Here is a 21598-nt window from a genome sequence, read left to right on the forward strand (position 1 = left end):
CCAAACGAAGCTGCGTGCATTCTCACACAACAGCCCCCCCTCTCAAACTAGGGTAAAACAGCGAATGCCGGACAGCGATCCGACTTATGGCGTTTGTGTGTAAACCCGAAATGCGAATTTCCGGACAAAACGCGAATGCCCCGGACATTTTTTCGAATTCCGGACAGAAATATTTTTAAAAACTAATTATATCAATCGATGCAGTTTTTAATTCTTAGTAAAATTGCTTAAGACATATAGTACAGTGCAATGAAAGTATTATGAGATATTTCGATTTAAAAAATCAAAACATTGAGCTGTCAAAAACTGTTTTCGTCTGCCAAGACTTTTCGACCTGGGATCAAAACGACTTAACAACATAAAATTAATATTTTGAAAATCCCTTTCGTTTACTAAATTTCACAAGAACAAATAGGCCTAGAATTCTAAAACAAAAAACGAAATTGAAATCCGTATTGGAATTCTGGAGAAATTAAAGTAGAAAGTCGCCCATACGTGACGCGAATGTCCGAAAACCACCGAAATTTGAAAATTTTCTTAGAATTTCTAAGTTAAGATTTTTATAGAAAAATTGGTATCAATAAATGTAGAATTAAGTCCTCTTTATGTCTAGCTGCATAATGGTAACATGACGTTAATATAATTCGTCTAATTAATGAAGGTTCTTTCCCCATAAAGCCCTTGATGCGAATTCTGGACAGCAGACGGAAAAAATATGACTGACACTGCATTACTCTTTATCCGTCGTATCTATAACAACATAGCACAGCGGTATAACATCTGCCTACCATGCGGAAGGACTGACGTTCGATACCTGCAAAGGGTAAATCTGCATTAAAAGATTTAGTAAAATCTTTTAGTCGTACATACAATTAGAAATGCAAAGCAAGCAACAGACATATTGAAACAAAAATAATATGGACATCAGCTAGGTTCATACGTAATAATGGCTTCTACTTAAACCATAAATATATTCAATAATACATAATTGTAACAATTATTGAAATAAGTAAAATAATCTTAACTGTTACCATCACGCTATTTAATTTTAACGTTATTGCAGTTATGAGATTTGAACGTTCAACCTACACGTTTACAAGCGGACCTTAACCCACACTGCCATAACGATACTTGTCTAAAACTATAAAGATCGATTACCGAGCGGACTATGTAGTCTGTCCGGAATTCGCATCATGGCTCCTTATGGGAGCAAGACTGACGCTACATATAAGTGATTTTGAAAAAAAATTTACGCCCTTCGAACATTTTTGGGGGAATTTCAAGCAAAATGGGGTTACGGGCAAGGGAATTAAATTAAAAATCACAAAGACTTTAATTATTTTACAATAAGAAACATTCCGGACGAAAGATACACCATTTTGGGGAATGGTAGTCATTATAAAACTAACTGCTCGATTTTTTTCAAAAATTTTTTCACTAAAATTACTGAATTATTACGCCTTTTAAATATATTGATAAACAAGTGGAACGGGAAAGAAAAATTATGACGACAGCTTTTTTGGATCTGCTAAGATTCGATCCTCTTGTCGCTCAAATCTTTTTTTTTAAATAATGGAAAAACTATACAAAAAAACTTATAAACATTGCACATCAATCGATTCGCCTTACAATTCTGCGTCGATTGATGTATAGACATATTAAAAAACAGAAAATCGAAATTTTTCAAAATTTTCTGTCCGGAATTCGCGTCAGCTGTCCGACATTCGCGTTTTGGCCTGTTTTCTATTTTCATCGATATTTAAGCAAATTCTTAAAAATAACGACAAAACCTTATATAATATTGTAGATCTTTCAATTCTCTATCGATTGATATAATTAGTTAAGGGATTTTTCTTGTTTTAACCTTAGAAATTCCTTACCCCGTAAAATATGTTTACTAACTGACAACACAGAGCCAAAGTTGTCAGCCGTATAGAAAAATTGAGAAATTTCATTTCATGATAACTCAATTAATACAGCGTATTTTTATATGCCCTTTGGCTCAATTGTGTATCCCCTGTCATATTTTGAAATTCATTCATTAGTTTTCGTTAATATTTCGTCGTTTTTTTATAATTGTAAATTGAAAAAATCGACTTTTTTGTCCGGCATTCGCGTATCCGAGATGCTGTCCGGAATTCGTTGTTTTACCCTATATAAGAAATGGCTCCGCGCTTCTTCCTATGTGTTATTATAACTCGTGTGGCTTGATTTTCTTTTGTTTTTAAGTTGTTTTCTTCCAGCCCAGGTCATCCGTGAGTGATCATCTTTAGGCCAGACATTCGCATTCTAATGCCGATAGGTTCTTTTATCGATACAAGGATCAGCTATTTTCCTAAAGCTTTCGACACATTAGTCCGTGTTACACGTACGAACCATTGTATGTCAATGCTAGCTACACTCCTGACAACTTTTTCTTCACTTTTATTTCGGGTATTAGACGTCTCAACTTGGAGCCAAACGTCTTGATTTCGGGCAGAGTTTGAGGCGTCCAATATCATTCACATTGTCCGTCGATATCTGCTCGATAAATCACCGCTAACTATATACTAACTATTGCCATCAATGTTTCGTCGATCAAATCAAGCTCGAACATTATTAAGAACATTTTAGAATGATAGGTTGTATTCAAGTGTTTAACATCTTATAGTTGAAGCTCAAAGAACTTTACTTTTCATGCCGAAATTGAAGTTCATTTTGTTATGTGATAGAAACTTTCGCAACGGCAGACTGTAATGAACCCTGAGCCAAATTTAAAATCCAAAAATTTAAGTAATTCTATTTTATCGTTTGTTCATACATTATAAACCGGTTGCACGAAAATCCGACGGCAATTGGCTTTCTCTCCGCGCAATCCAATCTATTTTCGCTCGGAAGTTCTTCTAATTTCGTCGTTTTCTCCATTTATTATAAGAAAAAAAAACACTGTTTTTTTTTAAATCTGATGTTCTAAAAATAAAAAAAAGAAGCAACGAAATAATATACGAAGCGCGGTGGGTGGTATGCATGTTCAGTGTTCATATCAACTGACGGGGGGAAACGAAAACTGGCTTACCGTGCCATCATGACGTTTTACGCTCTCGCTTCAACAGTTCCACGGCATGACTGTCACATTGGTCATCGCTCCCCATTTTTTTTCTTGAAATCTGTTTTGGGGTTTGTGTGTGTTGTTGACAACATCAACAGCTTTCATAATAAGTGGCGACTGAGTTGTTCAACAGTGAAATAGCTATATCAATAACGATCTGCCGATTTGGAACTTTGTTCATCTCCGTCGTCACCTGTCAAAACATGTTTGACTTTTAAAAGTAAAGTGTAGGCATTCAAACTAAAATAATAGGGAACAAAGTACGAAAAGACATATGTTGTAGCCATTCCACCGCACATCGCGGCAGTTATACCTATTTTATGCATCAAATATTCGAGAGAGCCGCAATCTTTCTACTTTGGAAGGAAATGATTTCAATTGCTCCTCGAAGCCTAGCCTTTGATACGATAAGAATCTTGTGTAAGGCAACAACATCACCGACAAATCGATACAAGTAAATATTCTTTTTGTTTTTTTATAGAACGTCCGTTAAAGTGAACCGATTCATTCACATGGCCCCTGAGACTAGTCTGACGCGATTCGTAACGGATTGAACCAAATACCAGTCCATCAAAAGGAGTGAATTGCTTTCGACTTGATATTCGATATTGTTGAACGATGTTGTGCGTTGAAGCATACTGTGTAGTAGTTTCTATGTGCACTATGCTTGCTTGTTCAGCTGTCACAACCCATCAGGTTCAAGGGTGGAAAAGAATTCCTCTTTTCCAACGGCATTGAAATCTATCTCTCTCCCCGATTTTGATTTCAACTACAGATAGAATCGATTACAGTTGGGATAGCGATCGAAAGCAAACCGAACAAGAAAAATTGGAAGCTGTCTTTTCGCCCTTTTTTTCCAGTCGGCTGGCAACTCGGGTTCACATGTAGATGACTACTCGGCGATTACACACCTCTGAAAAAAAAAACAAAAAAAACAGTTGGCTGGGTTAGACCAAGTCGAAAAAAAAATGGCCGTTTATTTATTAGGACGAGGATAAAAAGAAAAAAAGAGAAAGAAAAGACAAAAAAGATGCCCAATTGACTTTTGAAAACGGGAATTTGTCAATGCGAGGAACTTGATTGATTGAGCCGAACTCGTTGCACGAAGATTTGTTTCCGCTCCGTCTCCGTCGTCGAGGAGGGATGTCAAATAAAGGTGGCCAGAATTCCATTAAATGGAAGAAACATGGACATAAAACTGATACGACCGACCGAGCAGCAGGCAACACACAGCCAAGCCGAGAAAGAGAGAGAGAGAGAGAAAGAAAGAGAGACCCAAACGGATCTTTAAAAGTGTGGATAGTGGATACACTGGGCTATGCTTTCAGCACGACAGCCGAGTGATTGAGTGGGCGAAGAAGAAGTGTCATTCGTGGGCATTCGAGACGGTATACGCTGGAAAAAGAAGGCGGAGTGGAGGGAGGAGTCTCAATAGACAGCATCAAAGCATCACTTTTTCTACACCAATGCGTTCGGCCAACTACCACCACCGCCACCACACACGGCACGGCAGCCCAGCTTGACTCCGCCGTGACGTAACGCCACACCGAGCGCAACACCAGTGTTTATCACTCACCTGAGCTGGCTGTGCAGTTGTAGAGCGCTTAGACTTTCATCGATCCCGCCCCTAACTGTGATCCCCCAGCTGTGCATAAGCTACTGGCGGATGCCTCCTGGCCGCCATCAGCTCTGCTCGCAACCGCTCATCATATCCTACGCTTTTTTCTTTTCTTTTTCTCTTTTCTTTTTTCTTGATTTTGATTCCCTTCCAGCCATTTGTCATTATTTTGATTCCGCTCGGGAATATATACAGAACAATCATTTCTTTGTCTTATATAACCTGCTGGTGCTGGAGAAGAAAACTAGAGTTCCGTGAAGGTTTGTCACATTAAGGCCAAAACGACTGGCAGGCATGAGGCATCTTATGCAATAGCCACTCATTTAAACTTTGGAAGAAAATAGAAAAACGTCTGTATAGAGCTGGAAGGCGTCCTGCATGTGATGACATCAGCGCAGAGGCAGATGAGCTGCCGAGAGATAGCCAATGATTTATGTTAGTGGTGGATAAACTTGTTTTTCAATTAGCTACTTAAATGCGCCAGCCATTTAAAATGAAATGTCGTGCGGTGTTTCCTTGCTTCCCTTGCTTTGCTTCTGTTGGCCATTTAGCCTTTGCGGCCATGCCCTTATTGAATCTTCAAGTTGATTTGCCATAATATAGAGAACAAACGGCCAATCGGCTCAGTTGTGCGACTTTTTTTCGACTTTTTCTCGTTTGCCTCCCCCGACAATTCGGCGCTGAAATGCGTTGCGTTTGTTCAATATTGGAAAATTGAAAGAAAAGAGAAATTGGATTGGCCTTGGGAAGTAAGTGTAATTTGAATGCACGTAGCGATGTCTGTCGGCCCGAGGTGATGAGACCTGTGAGGTAGAAATGTGCCTTGAGGGAGAGAGGGTCGCCACCATCGGTCTTGATTAAGTGGACGTTGAAAAGGGACGCCCTTTTCCGTCAGAAAATCGATGCACGGACCCAACCAAACCGCGAGGTTATCCGTATTTATTCAAGTAAAAAAAATGCAGCAATTGAAGTCGTATTGAGAGCCCCGCAGCTCATTCCTCCGGCGAACCTCTCTCTGGCCGTCTCTGGCCGATTGACTTGAGGCAACATCTATATGTACGTTTGGAGATCTTTTGTATATGTAGTATATACCCTACTGCCAGGTGCGGAATTACGCAGCAGTGATGCCTTTATGACCGCGTGAGAAATCCAAGGAGAAATCATTGGGAATCGTCTGCGCAATCACCGGAATCCTCACATTAATTGATTCGCATCAGGATTGATAGAAAGGCCTTAGTGTTTTTGAAAAAGATACATTATTTAGCTTGAATAGACTTTATGGAGCCCAAAACATAATAATAAATTATCAAAATGAACGCCACCAAAGTGTGTCCACATCTTTGAAAGGTTTTTACTATGCAGGCCATTTTGTGTTCGATTTGGAAATTTTAGCGAATAATTCAAAAGAGAAAAAAAAATCTGATTTTGGAATGGAAGAGTATAGCTTGAGTTGACTGAATTGAGCAGCAGTGAGGGAAGAAACTTTATACTGTACTGTGCTTCGTCATCCATCGCCGTGGTCGCAGTCATTGTAGCAGGTGCTAAATTCCTTCACTTCTGTTGACATGTCGATGTTAATAACCGTGAAGATTTTGTCCTACGAATCCAACCAACAGTTGCATGTACAACAACAACTGTGAACAATCCATGACCCCCCAAAAAATTGCCCGTGGAGGTAAAATCTGTTCGGGAATGCATTTTAATTCCATTTAAAACGCGTGCAATTTGGCGGGAACGCGTTTGTAAAGTGAAAAGAAATGCGGCAAACCATAGTTCAAGAACGCAGTATATGACCCAATTCTCTATTTCTGAGCTAGATTTGGAGTCATTTTTTGAATCCGTTCAAAAAGCGTTCACTGAACTCAGATTTTTATAGAAAGTAATGCATCATTTTTGGATAATTTTTAGATTTTAAGATAGATTTTATTAGAAATTTTAACATGAAAGTTTGCGTACATTAGCGCTTTCATTTTATCTTTATATTAACAAAGAAATACGAAAGAGGTTTGTTAGCAAATGATTGTATTTTTATAAACAAATAACAGACACGGGGAAAGATAACAGCTCGAGGAAAGTGGGATGAACGCAGACCGGCAGAACAAGGTGAACGAAAGCGGTTACACGGATCTCGGTGGCATTCAGAATCAGGGAGAGAATAGCAGGCAAGAAATTGTTGCGGTTAACGGTGACGATGGGCTGCAGCCTGCAGAGCAAAGATTACGTGAGGTTGACAGCGTGAAGAACGGAGCCGCTTTTGACGTGAGATGCTCAAGATGCGTATTTCCATAAGATGCTCATATTGCTCAATGGCAGGGATCAAGTTGGTGTTACGTAGAGTGAAGCAGGCATCAAGTTGGAGTACGCAGTGTGGATCTTTGACGACTTGCACGACATGCTATGATGCTATGATGTACTTGTTGATGGTATCGGTTCCCTATTTTTTACAATTAACCAATTTAGAAAAATATTATAATAAAATCGGATAAAATGTAACGTCAATCCTACTTGATCTTTATGTTGAGGCTCTCTTTCAAGAGATTCTCCCGTGAGGTGAACAGTTGCTCAGATGGTAGGGTAGGACAAGAATCATAAATGTGCTTCCATCTCAGTGAGTTTTCCACTCAGAACCAATTGTTTGATCAACAAAGCAGGGAGTTTGGTGTCAGTACTAATGGGGATCACATCAGAGAACAAGTCCTGAATCACAAATTAATAAAAATCATCAGCAAACTATTCTATTGCTGGATTAATAGAATCTTTACTTGAGCCCTAGTCGTTTTCCCCCTTTTTTCAGACAGCTTGCTAATTTTCGAAGCTCATTGACTGGAAAGGCTAGATGGTGGTCATAGTTATTGTGGGATTCAAAAGAATTTCATCAGTAAGGGCTGATGATACAATGACTTCTTTTAGCTTAGTCGAAGATAGAAACAGCCTAAAGAATCACAATAATCAAGTAAACAACAAATTTTCAACCGCAAAACTAGACAAATGAAACTTTTACCTGCTTGTCAAATTTCAAAGTTATGAATGAATTCCCAGCTACCGGCCAATTTGTTCAACATTGACTGGTGGCAAACGATGCCCTCTGACAAAGACTCAATCCCCTGTAAAAAATGAACACAACTGATTGAGGACAATGTATACATGAATAAATTTAAGCCATAAATAGTTTCGATTAAATTTTACAAGATAGCAAGTGTTTACTTTTAATACCAGGCAAATTGTCACTAGCTTGTACCTGATAACTGCAGGACCAGCTGCAAATAGAAATGGTATGGTTAAATTAAACAAACTCCATTTTCTATAACCAAAGTATACCTAACGAGAATATGAGGAGTCTCCTCCATAGTGATGTTGTTGAACTGAACACCTGATTAATACATCTTTGAATACTAACAGTGCTAACAGTAACAAATTATTATGTTAATCTTCTTTGACGGTCGTATTTTCCTGTAATGACTTCATGTGTACAGATTAACTTCACACATACGAATTTGACCTGGACTAATTTTTCGAAAATATTTTATAAATAACACAATACAACGTCCTCGTCTTAAATTTGTCCTACCTTATAATATTGAGTAATAGAAGAATGTAGAAAAAAGATCCGATCCTATGGTTAACCGATCCGAGATTGTAGCCAAATTGACAGATGACAGCTAAGTGTCGACGTGATGTTAAACAGAATCCCTTGACAGTTTGACACGAAATTTCAAATTTGCTTTCTTTGTTTATCACAATCACAAGTATGAGCAGTATTTTTGACTTTATGTAGTTAAATCACGCCTCTCATCATCACGTAGTCTAAAGTCAAGTTATTCAACTGTTTTCTCAGAGGCTGAAGCCATGCCACCCCAAAGTGCACGAAAGAGTTGACAAATTTGGACATAGAAAATGTTCTCACTTGCACTGCTATTTTAGACGTCGAACAAGAAAACGGACTGTTGATGAATTACAGCCACGACGACATATATCCAAATACCAAATTACGATATAAAGCTAGACAAATAATTAAGGTATGGTGCAAGAATGGGGTATACCCAAAGACGTTTGGACATATGGACATTGTTTTTAGAGAACACACCTAATTTAATATCGATACCGTTAATTTAGTTAAGTGCAAGTTAGGTGGTAGGCCTACTTAGTCCCGTTATTGCACTATCCCTGCAATAATATGGAGTTTAAAGTTTAAGACAAGTAAAATATAGAGTGATGAAGGTTATGTAACAATCCCAACTTTGTCAGCCACAGTGAAGTGGTTAGAGTGCCTCGCTGGCAATGCAAAGGTTTAAAATTCAACTCTTTGAATTACTATATTCATTGAAAAATGAACTCATCCTCGCTTGATTGAATCTAAATCATACCCGGATACCGTTAGAAACAATTTCCAGTATAAAATATTGTGGCCTCTTACAAATCTACATCAATTGAATAAAACAAACATTAAACTGCAGGAAATGATAATATTTTTGCGCTAAAAATAGACTATTACTGAATTTATCTATTCAACTTCGATCATGAAAATTTATTTCTCCTTAACACTTTATAGTATGTCACAGTTAATATTGCGCAAGTTTTATTTTTACTCCAGATTTGTTACGCATTAGACCGAATGCATAATGATCTATCTGTGGAAAATATTCCTTTGTAGCTCCGTTGTAAAATCACTTTGACGGTGTGGAATCTAGCCGATGGTGGCTAAAAATTTCGTAAAGGTAAAAAAAAAAGTCTGATGGAGAGAGTCGCGCGATCGGCGCTAATCTGTTACTTGGAATAGTTTTTGTTTTGTCTTCTTACAAGTTCATGTGGCAAACAGACGTGGACATCTAGAGTCCCGAGTACATATCTCGAAAAGGGTCGGAAAAAAGGCAGATAGGGACTAAAGTGGGAAAAGCTGAACGAGTAATAAATTGAAATGTTTATCCGGTGAAGCTGACACGTAAAAGCACTTAAAACTCCTATAATGGCAGCGTTGTTTTTTCCTTATTTTTTTTTCTTTCTTTTCTTTTTCGATTGAGTCTAGCGGTCTGGCCCTGGACACAGTGAAATAATAGATACGTCCAGCAAGCATTCTCTGAACCCCCCCCCCCCTCTCCTCAGTGTGTGTGTGTGCTGTGTGTGTCTAACGTGTTGGGCTTGATGGTTGTTATTCATGCGTACCATTTCTTCCATCTCGCTTCCCCTCTCTCTCTCTTGTCTGCGCTCCTCATCAACGATTCAAATGGGGTGTGAAAAGCAGGCGACGTCAACCGGACTTTGTATTATTGATGTCAGGGCATTTTTTTTGTTTTTCGATTGATTCCAATCCCTTCGATATTTTTCAACACCGCTTATATATCATAACACATTTCTGTCCGAGCTTATTTCATATTAAATTTTTTCGGCGCTTTTTCCCACTTCAACGGTGGTCTCAGACTGATGTGTTACGTAATCTAGCCAAATGAGACGTGGATACTCGTTGTTGAAAGCTACAAGGTCTTGTCCTACTGCTATAAGAAGGCAATGGAATCGCTCGAATACCACAGACGAAATTCTACCACTATTTGAATTAGGTCTACTTGATATTATTAGATTTGTTTATGTTTCATTTGTTTGATATTGCTGTCAACAGTTGTGGATAGATCGTGAATTTTATTTTAGTTACGCTGGCAGCAGAACAAAAGGAATCAAATTTTAATTTTCCTGCGAGTTCTTCATTGAAAATTGGAATAAATGCGGATTTTTATTGGCAGTTTAGAGTGAACTGATCCGTCTGATATCGATTCGGGTGAAATTTATTTTCTTCGCGATGTTACAGTTAGGATGCTTCTTTAATGGAGCCAAAGAATGTTGATATTTGTTGTTTGATTTTGTTTTGCAAGAAATAAGTTGGAAACCCAGAAGGATGGCAATAATCAGTAATTATACTATGTCCATTCATTCTTTTCGAATGAGTAGCCTAAAGTATAGGTTGTTTCAGACAGAAACAATTTATTGAAAGACATTTATTGTCATCTTATAGAAAATATATTATGAGTCACGAATTTCATCCGGACTTTGAATCCAAATAAAAGTTATCGACCTAAACGATTTCGAAAAAGTAGAAAGATCAAAGTATATATAGAAAAGGCGATCATGTTTGTATGTAAAAGAGTATAGGTTGGATTCGGAGCAATAGAAAATAAGGTTGTTGAGAAAGAATGAAAGAAAGAAAAAAAAAGAAAGGAAAGAAAGAAAAGAAAGAAAAAGGACTAAGCAAAAATAAAATAACATGATCACACAGTGAAATAAATCTCGAATAATAAAGTAATAAACGGAAAAATGCCCAATAAAATGGGAAGTGCCCCGAATGGTTCACACCTGCGCTGAGAGCCGTGAAAAGAGCTTGATCAACTTGCTCCGAGCATCACAGCTCCAATAAAAAAAGGTCGACTTGCGCTCGCTGCGGCGCGCCTCTTTGACGGATGCCCGGAAGCGTGAAGATAGATGCACAGCACACACACACACCATTTGCCTTTTTTTTTCCTTCTTTCTTCCAGTCGAATACATATACATACACGTATATATATATATCTACGTTGATATAAACCTCTAGCTCTCGATGGCCGAGCTGTCGAAGCAGTTAGACACTGTAAAAAGAAAAGGGGGCCCTCTGAAGTGAAACGTATGTGAACCACCACCATATTTTTTTGGGTTTGTTGTGTTTCTTCTTGCTTTTTTGATTTTTTTGATTTTTTTTTTCGTGGTTTTTTCCTGTTTTGTTTTTACCCCCGAAAAAAAAAGATGTGAAGAAAAGAAAAAAAAATAAGACGGAAAGGTATATCTAAGAAAAAAGTAAAAAGCCAAGAAAATGTAAGTAAAGAGAAGGGAAATGGGAGAAAGAAGAAGAAGAGTGGATAGCGCCGGGGGCTTGGCCGTTCATCGACGCTAATTACAGGGGAGTCGGTCGCGCAGCTCCGCAACGGGGCCAGACTCTTTTCTCTTTTTTCTGCCTCGGCATTCATCCCATCGCCTTTTTTTCTTCTTCTTCTTCCTCTTCTTCTTCTTCTGCTTCTTCTTCTTCTTCGCCGTCGATTCCTCTTCTTCTGTGGGTTTTTTCTTTTCTTTCACCCGCGCACACAACAACCCTCCTCTCCCTCCCTGTATTCTTCTTACCACGAAGAACTATTCTTACCTGTTTTCTTTTTTGTTTTTTTCGGAACGAGATTTTCCAGCCGTGCAATTTTACCTAGTCGGTGGTTTTTTTGTTTTTTTTTTAACTTAATCAACATAAGTCTCTAATGGTGGTGGGTAATCGACATCTCATGTCACAACAACCGAGAAATTTTGAATCATTTCGCACAGCAGCCAATCCGGTTTTGATAGCTCCATCTCAGCTGAGAGATTATTGGTTGGTCTTGGCCAAGAAATCGTGCACATTCCACGGTCGTGGACTCTTTTTTTTATTTTTATTATTTATTTATTTCTACACGCAAATGACGTGGCGTGTATTATAAACCGCCGTCCTGTTGTAAAAACAAAAAAAAACAAAAAAAACCCCAAACCCCCAGTAGTAGTAGAAGTAGTAGTAGAGTTGCCTTCAGATTTGTTCGAGATATATAGATTCAATTTATCCGGTTTTCCACACCGTTGTTATAATCGTTTGATACGTCTTGGTGTCTCTCGGCTTTTATGAATCTCCACAAATGATCGTCGGGTCTGCCCGAAGAGAAAGGAAAACGGGAGGGCTGGTGGGGTGGCTGGGGGGAAACCAGTACCGCAATTAAGTCTAAACAACAGAAAACACAAACACCATATTTCGTCCCCCCCCCCCAAAAAATCCTTATCAGCAAAATGAACCGGACGCCAGAAAAGCAGGATTTTAGTCGAACCTATTTTGCATTGGCGTATGGAATTGATTGTGGAATGTGACCAATTCACTTTGTTTTCTACAAAAGAAAAAAATACCAGGAAATCAAAAGAAAGTATTTCAAAGCGAATAGCCACAAAGCTAGTATACACAACAGTAAACTTTACTAACGTGAAAATCAACCAAGTTCATTAGTGATGACCCTAACGCCCACCGACTCAACAACAACAAAAAATGAACTTTAAAGTCAAATAAATAAAAGAAAAATGATAAATATGGGCTTGCATGGCATGGGAAATAAATCCCAACTACTGTTTTTCTTTTTCTCTCCCCTCCAATTTACATAGTAGGCGATCTATAGTATATATATATATAAATATAAGAAAGCCAGTGCTTGAAAGCTCATTGCTCTCGGCTTTGAAACTGTTCAAAGACATCATTTCGGAGAGCCCTCGATGCATACAGTAGCTGCCAGCAGCTCGGCACGAATGGGGGGGAAAAAAATCCAGACGGATGATGTCCGCCGGGCACTGCATCATTGCGCTCGCTGTTATTATATTACGCATCATCAGCTCTCCCACCTTATAAGCCGATCGAGATGTTCATTTCTCTGTCACTTCTTTTTCTTAAGTCGTTAGCTTAGACCTCTACATTGAGACAGTAGATATGTATATATATGGGGAAACAAAAGAAATACGCCTCAACCCATCAGCATCAGTGATGATAAAATAAATGGAAATCTTGTTTAACCGGCGCTCGATGACCCATTGGACATTTCCCACAGACGGGCGAAAAAATGACCCGCATCATGTTTGGAAATTTTGTTCGTTTTTTTTTTTTTTTTTTTTTTTTTTCAATTCGATTTGGGAAATCGTGCGCAGCCATCTTGGCGCCTTTAGCTCACGAGATTCATTCATAATACCCACGCTCTCAGGAGTGAACACCTAGAGACCAAATCTATCAAATGCTGATCAAATGTAAATCAATAGCTAGTTGCAATAATTCCCCGGAAAAACGGATGCTATCTTAAAAAAAAAAAAAATAAGATCGTTTTAATTTTCCAACGTTTTAATTCTCCATTATTTTCTTATTTTCCCAACAGCCGGGCAATCAAAACGAATCCGGATGTGAATCCGTCGACGCCGTGGATCAACTTGTTGTTCAATGACTTCTGGGGCACGCCGCTGACCCATTCGGGCTCGCACAAGTCCTACCGCCCGCTCTGTGTTCTCTCCTTCCGTTTCAACCATTGGCTGCACGAGCTGCAGCCAGCTGGATATCATTTGTTCAACGTCGTGCTCCACTGCCTGGCCACGGCCCTCTTCACCCTCCTGGCGCGCTCCCTCCTACCCCCCAAAGCTGGGCTGGCCACGGCCATCGCCGGCTGTCTCTTCGCCGCCCATCCCATCCACACCGAGGCCGTGGCCGGCATCGTCGGGCGGGCCGATATCGGCGCCGCCGTCTTTTTCATTCTCGCCTTCCTCTCGTACCGACGCTACACGGCCGTTCGCTCCGGCCTGGCCCACCTGCGCCGACAGCAGCTAATCAGGACCCAATCGACGCGATCAATTTCCAGCCATAAATGTAGCAACAATAACAGCCACGGTAGCGGCGGCGGCAGTTCATTGCCGCCGCTGCGCTCGTTCCTGTCGGCCGCAATCTTTACGTCCATCAAGTGGAATGGCGACGATCAAGTTGGCGGAGAATTACTGCGACCCAACACCCTGCCAAGAAGCGGCGGGCCGGCATGTGGAGGACCCAATTTGACTGTTCTGGTGGCCAGAAAGTGGCTGTGGCTCCTGGTGACGCTCCTCTTCGCCGCCTGCTCCATGCTCACCAAGGAGCACGGCATCACCGTTCTGGCCGTCTGCGCCGTCTACGACGTTTTCGTTCAATCTCGACTCAAGCCTAAGGATTTATTTTCGTCCGTCCTGTTCCAGGTAAGGCTAATAGGCTATACTATGTATATACGTAATGATCTAATCGCCCTTGGTTATCTAATGGAATTGAGTTTAGTTATGTAATTAGCCAATAAAAAAGAAACTGGGTTGTGTAGCGGTGGAATTTGTTATCCTATGGCGCCTTCGATTTTTACCTCATTAGAACCAGACGATTGATTTGCATTGTCAAACTGGGTCCGTCCTTTCAATATCCATCAGTTGTCATCTAAGATTCCGTCATCGAAAAAACCGAAAAAACACTGTACCACCAGCTATAATGAGCGAAGGAGCTAGCTGCTTTTGACGTCTAATCATCAAAGGCAAAACGAGTTTGCCTTATTGCCATACAAGCCTTTTTCTTATCATTTTTCGCCAAAGAAAGTTCACTGTATAAATTTCACTGTAGCGTCGAAATTCTAGCGACAAGTGAAAATGGCCAGTTCACATGGAAAACCAATTACCTCAGATGAGAAAAGATGAATGAGACACGGTTTTTACTATACGATCGAACTATAAGCTAACGCCAGAAGCCCAAAACCGAAAATCTGATCGGCAGATCGACCGCAGACGTTTGTTTTTGTTTTTAAAAAGAAAAAAGAAGAAAAAAAACTCGTCGTACTGGTTATATTCTGACATCATTACAAAGCAGATAAATTCATCGTCAACGTCTTATTTCTTCACAGAAAAAAAAACTGGTCAAAGGAAAATGAAAAAAAAAAATTGAATTCGTGTCGCTTGATTGATTTAAGTATGCTCTCATGCGGTCTTATATACTATATATATATATATATTGGTGAGATAGTTTATTAGAGAGACTTGGGAGCTTTCCTTTCCTAGCCCGAGGCAGACTACACACACAAAAAGGGAAATCTCTTAGAGATTCATCATCATTGCCACCTGACGAAATAGACGGTCGTAACGAAGCCCACCCCATTTTTCATTCTTCGGTGGCCAGCCGAAAGAATTTCGGAATGATCGATGGCCAACACCAGATGTCTAGCTCTATCACGGCGTTCAACAAATATTTATTGTATGGTCAATCACCTCAGCTCCCTTTGGGTAAAGAAGAAGAAGAAGAAAAAAAAAACTCGAGTTAATTTCATTTTCACAGGCCTCACAGTAAATAAAAACTTCAAGCCAAATGTTATCTTTGGTTTTGCAGTGTATAGTACTCAATTGATGACGAATATTTAATGGACAACATTTATTAGCCTAAATGAATTACCGTATACACTATATCGAAGCCAGCCAGATTATATATTTTATACATTCACCCAAAAAGTTGAACAAACATGATTTCTGGGCGACGACTTGTCGAACAGGCTTGAGCAACCAAATCTGGTTTTATTCCTTCTTCAAATCAATCGTTTTATTTCTCTTCTGCTTTCACTCAAATAACTTTTGAAGAAATTATGAAGAATCGCCATCAAAATGAATACCGTAAACAGGAAGTACTATACTAATGTATGTACCGTCTAGTTATTTAAATTCGTATCAAATTTATATCTGAAATATTCCTCCCAATAATTCTCAATGAGTAATAACGGTTAGTCAGATACAAGAAAAAGTGGAACGCGCAAAAGAGGGAGGAATAAATGATTAATTTAATGGCCGGTACACACAAGAGAACGTGACACCAAAACCACGCCTTTCGGGTTATTTTAGAACCATGAAACTGCTTGTCTCGTAATGAACTTTTACTTATTAAAAGACGAGAAAAAAAAGACTAAAATTTTATAGTGCGCGATGCAGCGAAAATGCCACTTTCGCGTGATGTCGTAAAAACGTTCGGGAGTTAAAAACGTTGGTGACTGATCATAACAAATGGTTATAATATTCTGGTATATATAAGGGAGAAGAAAAAAAAAACATCCCTCGCCCCATAAAAGCGGTTTCTTTAGTGCGAGCCAACAAGCGAATGCCATATGGTATATATTTTAATTTTTTTGTTTTGTCTTTTATTTTTTTAAACATCACGTCTGCGCTGAGAGAAAAAGAAAAAGAGAGCTGACGGATGTATCTCGGGTCTCTCTCCCTATTAACTCTAATTTGCGGTAGCCCTTAGTTCTGTCTGGAACGATTTCCTTACAACAACAGCAGCCGGCAGCGCACAAGCAGAGAGTTCTATTTCTTTTACTTATTTCTGTTTTCTTTAATACTATACACTCGAGGACCCAGGGTGATGGTGTGGTAAACTGGGCATAAGCTGGAAGAAGACGCGAAGCAGTTGGGAGGGAAAGAAAAAGAAATAAAGCCGTAGGCTTTTCCTTTTGTTTAATTCACTCAGCGTATACTAGTCACGGTCACTTTCCTCCTCATTTCCATATTCTCGACTGGCTCAATAGCTCTTCCCTGCCCTTTTATTTTTGTTCCCCCGGAGACCAGACGAGAGAAATATACGCCACTTTTCAATCAACAGAATTGCCGTGATTTGCTTTCAGTTTAGCGAGAACGAGATTGAGAGAAACGCGGCCTTCTGTCGACTCCATTTTTATTGCACCTTCTTTTTTCTTTTTTTTTTCTTTTTATTTATATTGGTTTGTTTTTCTTTTGTGGACGAAAGAGTTTCACCAGTTTCTTATGCAACCCCGTCTTCTTATTTTGAGGAAAAATTTAAAATTGTAGAAACCCACTTACCTTTTTTTGAAGTAATAAATGATGGAGTCATCCGGAGTTAATTTGACAGTTTTTTAGATACGCTGACAGAGAAACACCCAGCATCTCCAAATATAATAACTTAACAATTTGATACTGCTTAAATAACAATTCCGCCGCGTCCATTTCGAATCAACATGGGTGTGGAGATGGGTGGAACGACGGTCGTCATTAATGTTATGGTGGTTCTACACTTCTACATGATGTCATATAATAGCGTGAACAATAATTGAACCACCGAGCAATTCGTTGCGCAAATTCTCGGATTTAAGCACAATTTAAAGATTTTACATTTGGTGATCATCGGTGATCATGTTGCTGTATAGGCCGATTTAAAAAAAAAGTCTAAACCTATTTTGATTGGGAAGACATTACACACTGACACGGCAGATTTTCCGTTTTCACACGATCAGGAAATCTATGAACTGTTATTATAAACTGTCTCAATTTTTTTATTTCTTTAAAAAATCTGAAACGAAAAAAAAGTAACTACAAATAATTTCACAACGCGTGTGGCCAGTGAGTGCCTACATTAGTTTCAACAGCGCCAGCAGTAGCGATTCCTGCTAGTGTAAATGTTTCTCTTCTACTTTATTTCCTGACCCGGGTTCGCAACGATTTTTAAGCACTTCCCAGCAACACCCCGCCAAACGAAAAGGGGAAAAATGGAGAAGTCACCGCTTCTCTTTGCGGCGTCTACATACCGTACTCTGGCCAATTTCCGTGATGCATTCAATCTAATCGCTGTCTATACTCTGTGTCAACCTGTAGCTAAAAATAAGCCAAAGGTAAATGGTATGTGCATCTACTTTGGAGAAGAAAAAGGCAACGAAAAGATTACCCGGATGACGATATAAAAAAAAACCCCGACGAACCATTTCTTGTTTTTTTTTAGTCTGGACGAAATCCATAAAACTTATAATCAGTTGAAGTAAAAAATTTATTTAGATACAACTTAATGTATATTAAAGTAGGCTTTAGCTATGGGCATTACACCGCATAGTCCAGAATGTCCATAATAAATTTTCTTTCTGTTTTCTTTGACAGGAAAAGTATCGAGGACTATCTGAAGGATTGTCGACTCTCTTCATGGGCACCCTGTTGATGGTGGCCGTCCGTCTGCAGCTAATGGGCTCCAAAGCGCCCGAGTTCGCACCTGCCGACAACCCGTCGGCCGATTGCCCGTCGCGTTTGACCCGCACTCTCACCTTCCTCTACTTGCCGGCCTTCAACTTGTGGCTACTCGTCCAGCCCACCGTCCTCAGCTTCGACTGGTCCATGGAGGCCATCCCGTTGATCCACAGCCTGGCGGACATCCGCAATTTGGCCACGGCCATCTTCTACTTGACTCTAGCCTATCTCGGATGGAACGCCCTGTTCCGGCGGCGGGACTTTGACGACAATTGTGGAGATCTGCGCTCGGCTTCCGCCTCGCCCGTTCCTGGCTCCGCTTCTTCGGTTCTCAGTGGCAACTTGATCTCTTCGCCCCTGCCGGGCGATTCGTCTTCCTCTTCGCTAGTGCGAGGCACCAACGGATGCGTCCCGTCGGTGGCGGATGCCGTTCTGGGAGTCCACTGCTACTCGTCGCCGTCGTCGGCTGTGGGTTGCTACGGCAACGGCAACGGCAGCACAAGCGGCAGTCTCAGCAGTAGCTCCTCGCTTCGATCGGAGAGGACGAGATGGTCGTCCAACAGTTCCGTCGACGTGGACGGGACTGGCGCCGGCCGGAAGAGCGGAGTGGATTTGACTGTGATAGCCTTGTCGATGCTGGTGTTGCCCTTCATCCCCGCCACCAATCTCTTCTTCTACGTGGGTTTCGTCGTGGCAGAGCGAGTCCTCTACATCCCGTCCATGGGCTATTGCCTCCTGGTGGCGTTGGGCTTCCACCTGATCGACGACTGCCTCCGCCAGAAGCAAGTGCGACTCAAACAGCAGCAGCACAAGGAGCGACACAGGTGGAAGCAGATGCAAGCCAGCAACTCTCTTCGGCTCCTGTTTCGCTGGGCATTTGTTCTTCTACTCGTCGTCTACTCGGCCAGGACCATCCAGCGAAACCGAGACTGGCACACGGAGGAAACTCTGTACCGCTCGGGAATCAGCGTCAATCCTCCAAAAGGTTTGTCCTTAATGATCCTGCAATACGTATGTACGCCATTTGACATATTAACGGTTGATTTTGGGGGGTCTAATTCCTTTGCGCAGCATACGGAAATTTAGCAAACATACTCAGTTCGACCGGACGTAAGGATGAAGCCGAACAGGCTTACAAGAAGGCTCTCAGCTATCGAAATAACATGGCGGACGTCCATTATAATTTGTAATTGTTTTTCTTTAGCTTTTGTCTATTTTACCAATCGAATGTGGAAATTCTAATTGAATATTGAACGGTGTATCACTATTTATAGGGGTATATTGTATCAAGAGCAGAAACGTTACGAAGAGGCTATACAATCCTACCGATCGGCGGTTCACTATCGTCCTCGAATGGCCAGTATGTCCCATCCAGTTATTGATTTAACGTTGAAGTCATATACGGCTGAGAGTGCTATACATATTTGTTGTCTACCGTTTCAGTGGCTCATTTGAACATGGGTCTAGTCCTGGCTTTGATGGGCATGAAAGACGAGGCGATCGAGGTGTACAGACGCTGTTCGCAGCTCGACGGATCCGGCTTGAAGGACCCACGGACCCACGAGACCACCAAGATTTCGGCCCTTTTCAATCTGGGTCGTCTTCACGCTGACGATGGCCAGTACACAAAGGCCATCGACGTCTACAACGAGGCTATTCAACGCATGCCGACACATTACCAGCCCCAGGTGACGTAACGTATCCCGTAGAAATTGCAGTCGTGTGAGCTGCTGTGAGCAGCAGCACAGCCTTAAGAAAGTGCTGCCGTTGCGCCATTATCGTTAGCCCTCTTGCAGCTCACTGTTATGTCCAAGTTGTTGTGTAGTCTCATTCTTGTTTGCCTCGCATATTTTCAAGTCTACACGTCTACTCTAGAGTCAGAGTTGCTTTTGTTGATAATACTCATCCATTGTCTTCCCTAATAATTATGTCCAATTTCTTAGTTTTTTTTTCCGCGGGTTTCTTTTCTCGTAACCAAAAGCGCAATAACCAGAATATTATTTTAAATCGCTTTTTCTCTCAAACCAGCAAACTCAAGTGATATTCTTTTGTCGATCGTCATATTTAACAATGAATTTGTTTCATCCGTGTAGTCGCTGTACAACATGCTGGGGGAAGCCTACTTTAAGCTGGATCGGCTGAAGGAAGCGGAACACTGGTACCGTGAAGCCCTCCGCGCTAAAGCCGATCACATTCCGGCTCATCTGACCTATGGGAAACTTCTCACCAAAATGGTAAGCTTAATTATGAGGACCGTCACTTTAATTGGAACCTGGGGCAGAAAAAAAAAGCGTGTAGGGAGTCTCGCTTCCTTCAAAATATACCAGAATTTTCAGATCAGATAACATCTTCTTTTGGGGACGGATTGCCTGTGATCTGACCTGACTGTTTGGGCTTGTCCGCAAAGTCTTCTCATCCCTTGTCCACCTTCTTCTGTGTGTGTATAACTTGGGAAACGACTAGCGTTTACTCATTAATTCATTATTCCTTGTCGCGCCGTTCGTGCGTTGATTTCCAAAATCTTATCGCATATTCATTTAAAAAATCACACCATCCCTTTTTTTTTCTTTCAGAATCGTCTCAGCGAGGCTGAGGACATGTTCCTGCGTGCGAAATCCCTGTCACCCAACGATTCGACCGTCTATCAGCATTACGGTGAGTTAACTCCACTATTACACCTCCGGGAGATTATTCTTGTACACTAAGAATTCTCAGACGTGTAACTCGGTGCACATTGTACGGAGAATGCTTAAGAAAAACTCGGGGAAAATTGATATTTAATTGACAGGAATTACGTGTCCTGAAGCATTAAGATTCTTGTACGACGTGGCCACAAAAAAAAGTAAAAAAAGAAAAAAGAAAAACTATAAAAGAAAAGCAACAATCAGTCAGTGTGAGAAAAGGTTAGACTTGAGAATTTTCTTTTTTGAGCTCAAGGGTCTTCTTAGCTCTACATTAGAGTGTATATTCACGAGCATCTGTCTGCGTCTCGTTTGCACGGTGCGCCAAAAATAATTAAAAGAACTCTGAAAAACAGAAACAGGAGCCCCTGTTCTTATGTATAGCGAAATTATAGACAGCTGACTTGTTTATTATTTGTAGCCGCAACAGCGATTTTTTTTTTTTTCGTTTGTCTAACTTTGCGCCACAATAAATCTGGATGGCAAAACTATTTGGTGTCGGTTTCGACCATCTTTAAAAAAGAAAAAAATTTTATTTGGCGCCAACAAATGTATTTTTGATATACCTGCCATTGAGAAATTCTTTTTTTCTTTCGGGGCTCCCTGAGGATCTTAAAGAGAATCGTTATTAATGTGTATAATATTTTTAAATAATTT

At 40.4% G+C, this 21598-nt stretch overlaps 1 protein-coding gene and 1 long non-coding RNA gene across 9 annotated transcripts in view; one reads left to right on the forward strand and one right to left on the reverse strand.

The window, feature by feature from the left end:
- Positions 1-21598, forward strand: part of LOC124188991 (protein O-mannosyl-transferase TMTC2-like) — a 28913-nt gene that overhangs the window by 2299 nt on the left and 5016 nt on the right. For both annotated transcript variants that reach the window (XR_006872558.1, XM_046581932.1), the window contains exons 2-8: positions 13637-14474; positions 18177-19245; positions 19332-19446; positions 19535-19620; positions 19704-19948; positions 20354-20494; positions 20834-20915. Coding sequence is in view for 1 of the 2 variants with exons in the window: in XM_046581932.1 (XP_046437888.1) it covers positions 13637-14474; positions 18177-19245; positions 19332-19446; positions 19535-19620; positions 19704-19948; positions 20354-20494; positions 20834-20915 (2576 nt within the window). In the remaining variant the exon portion in view is untranslated. The remainder of the gene's footprint in view (positions 1-13636; positions 14475-18176; positions 19246-19331; positions 19447-19534; positions 19621-19703; positions 19949-20353; positions 20495-20833; positions 20916-21598) is intronic.
- LOC124188992 lies at positions 6712-8667 on the reverse strand. 7 transcript variants are annotated; one of them, XR_006872563.1, is made up of 7 exons: positions 8275-8667; positions 8025-8210; positions 7911-7963; positions 7708-7829; positions 7469-7638; positions 7212-7403; positions 6712-7140 (listed from the first exon to the last, which is right to left on the reverse strand). It is a non-coding gene; the product is annotated as an uncharacterized LOC124188992 (long non-coding RNA). The 7 variants fall into 7 exon arrangements; XR_006872564.1 differs by having other exon boundaries at positions 7708-7810; positions 7920-7963; positions 8275-8662; XR_006872561.1 differs by having other exon boundaries at positions 7708-7810; positions 8275-8662.

Source organism: Daphnia pulex, chromosome 2, assembly GCF_021134715.1.
Source record: "Daphnia pulex isolate KAP4 chromosome 2, ASM2113471v1".
Taxonomy (NCBI): domain Eukaryota; kingdom Metazoa; phylum Arthropoda; class Branchiopoda; order Diplostraca; family Daphniidae; genus Daphnia; species Daphnia pulex.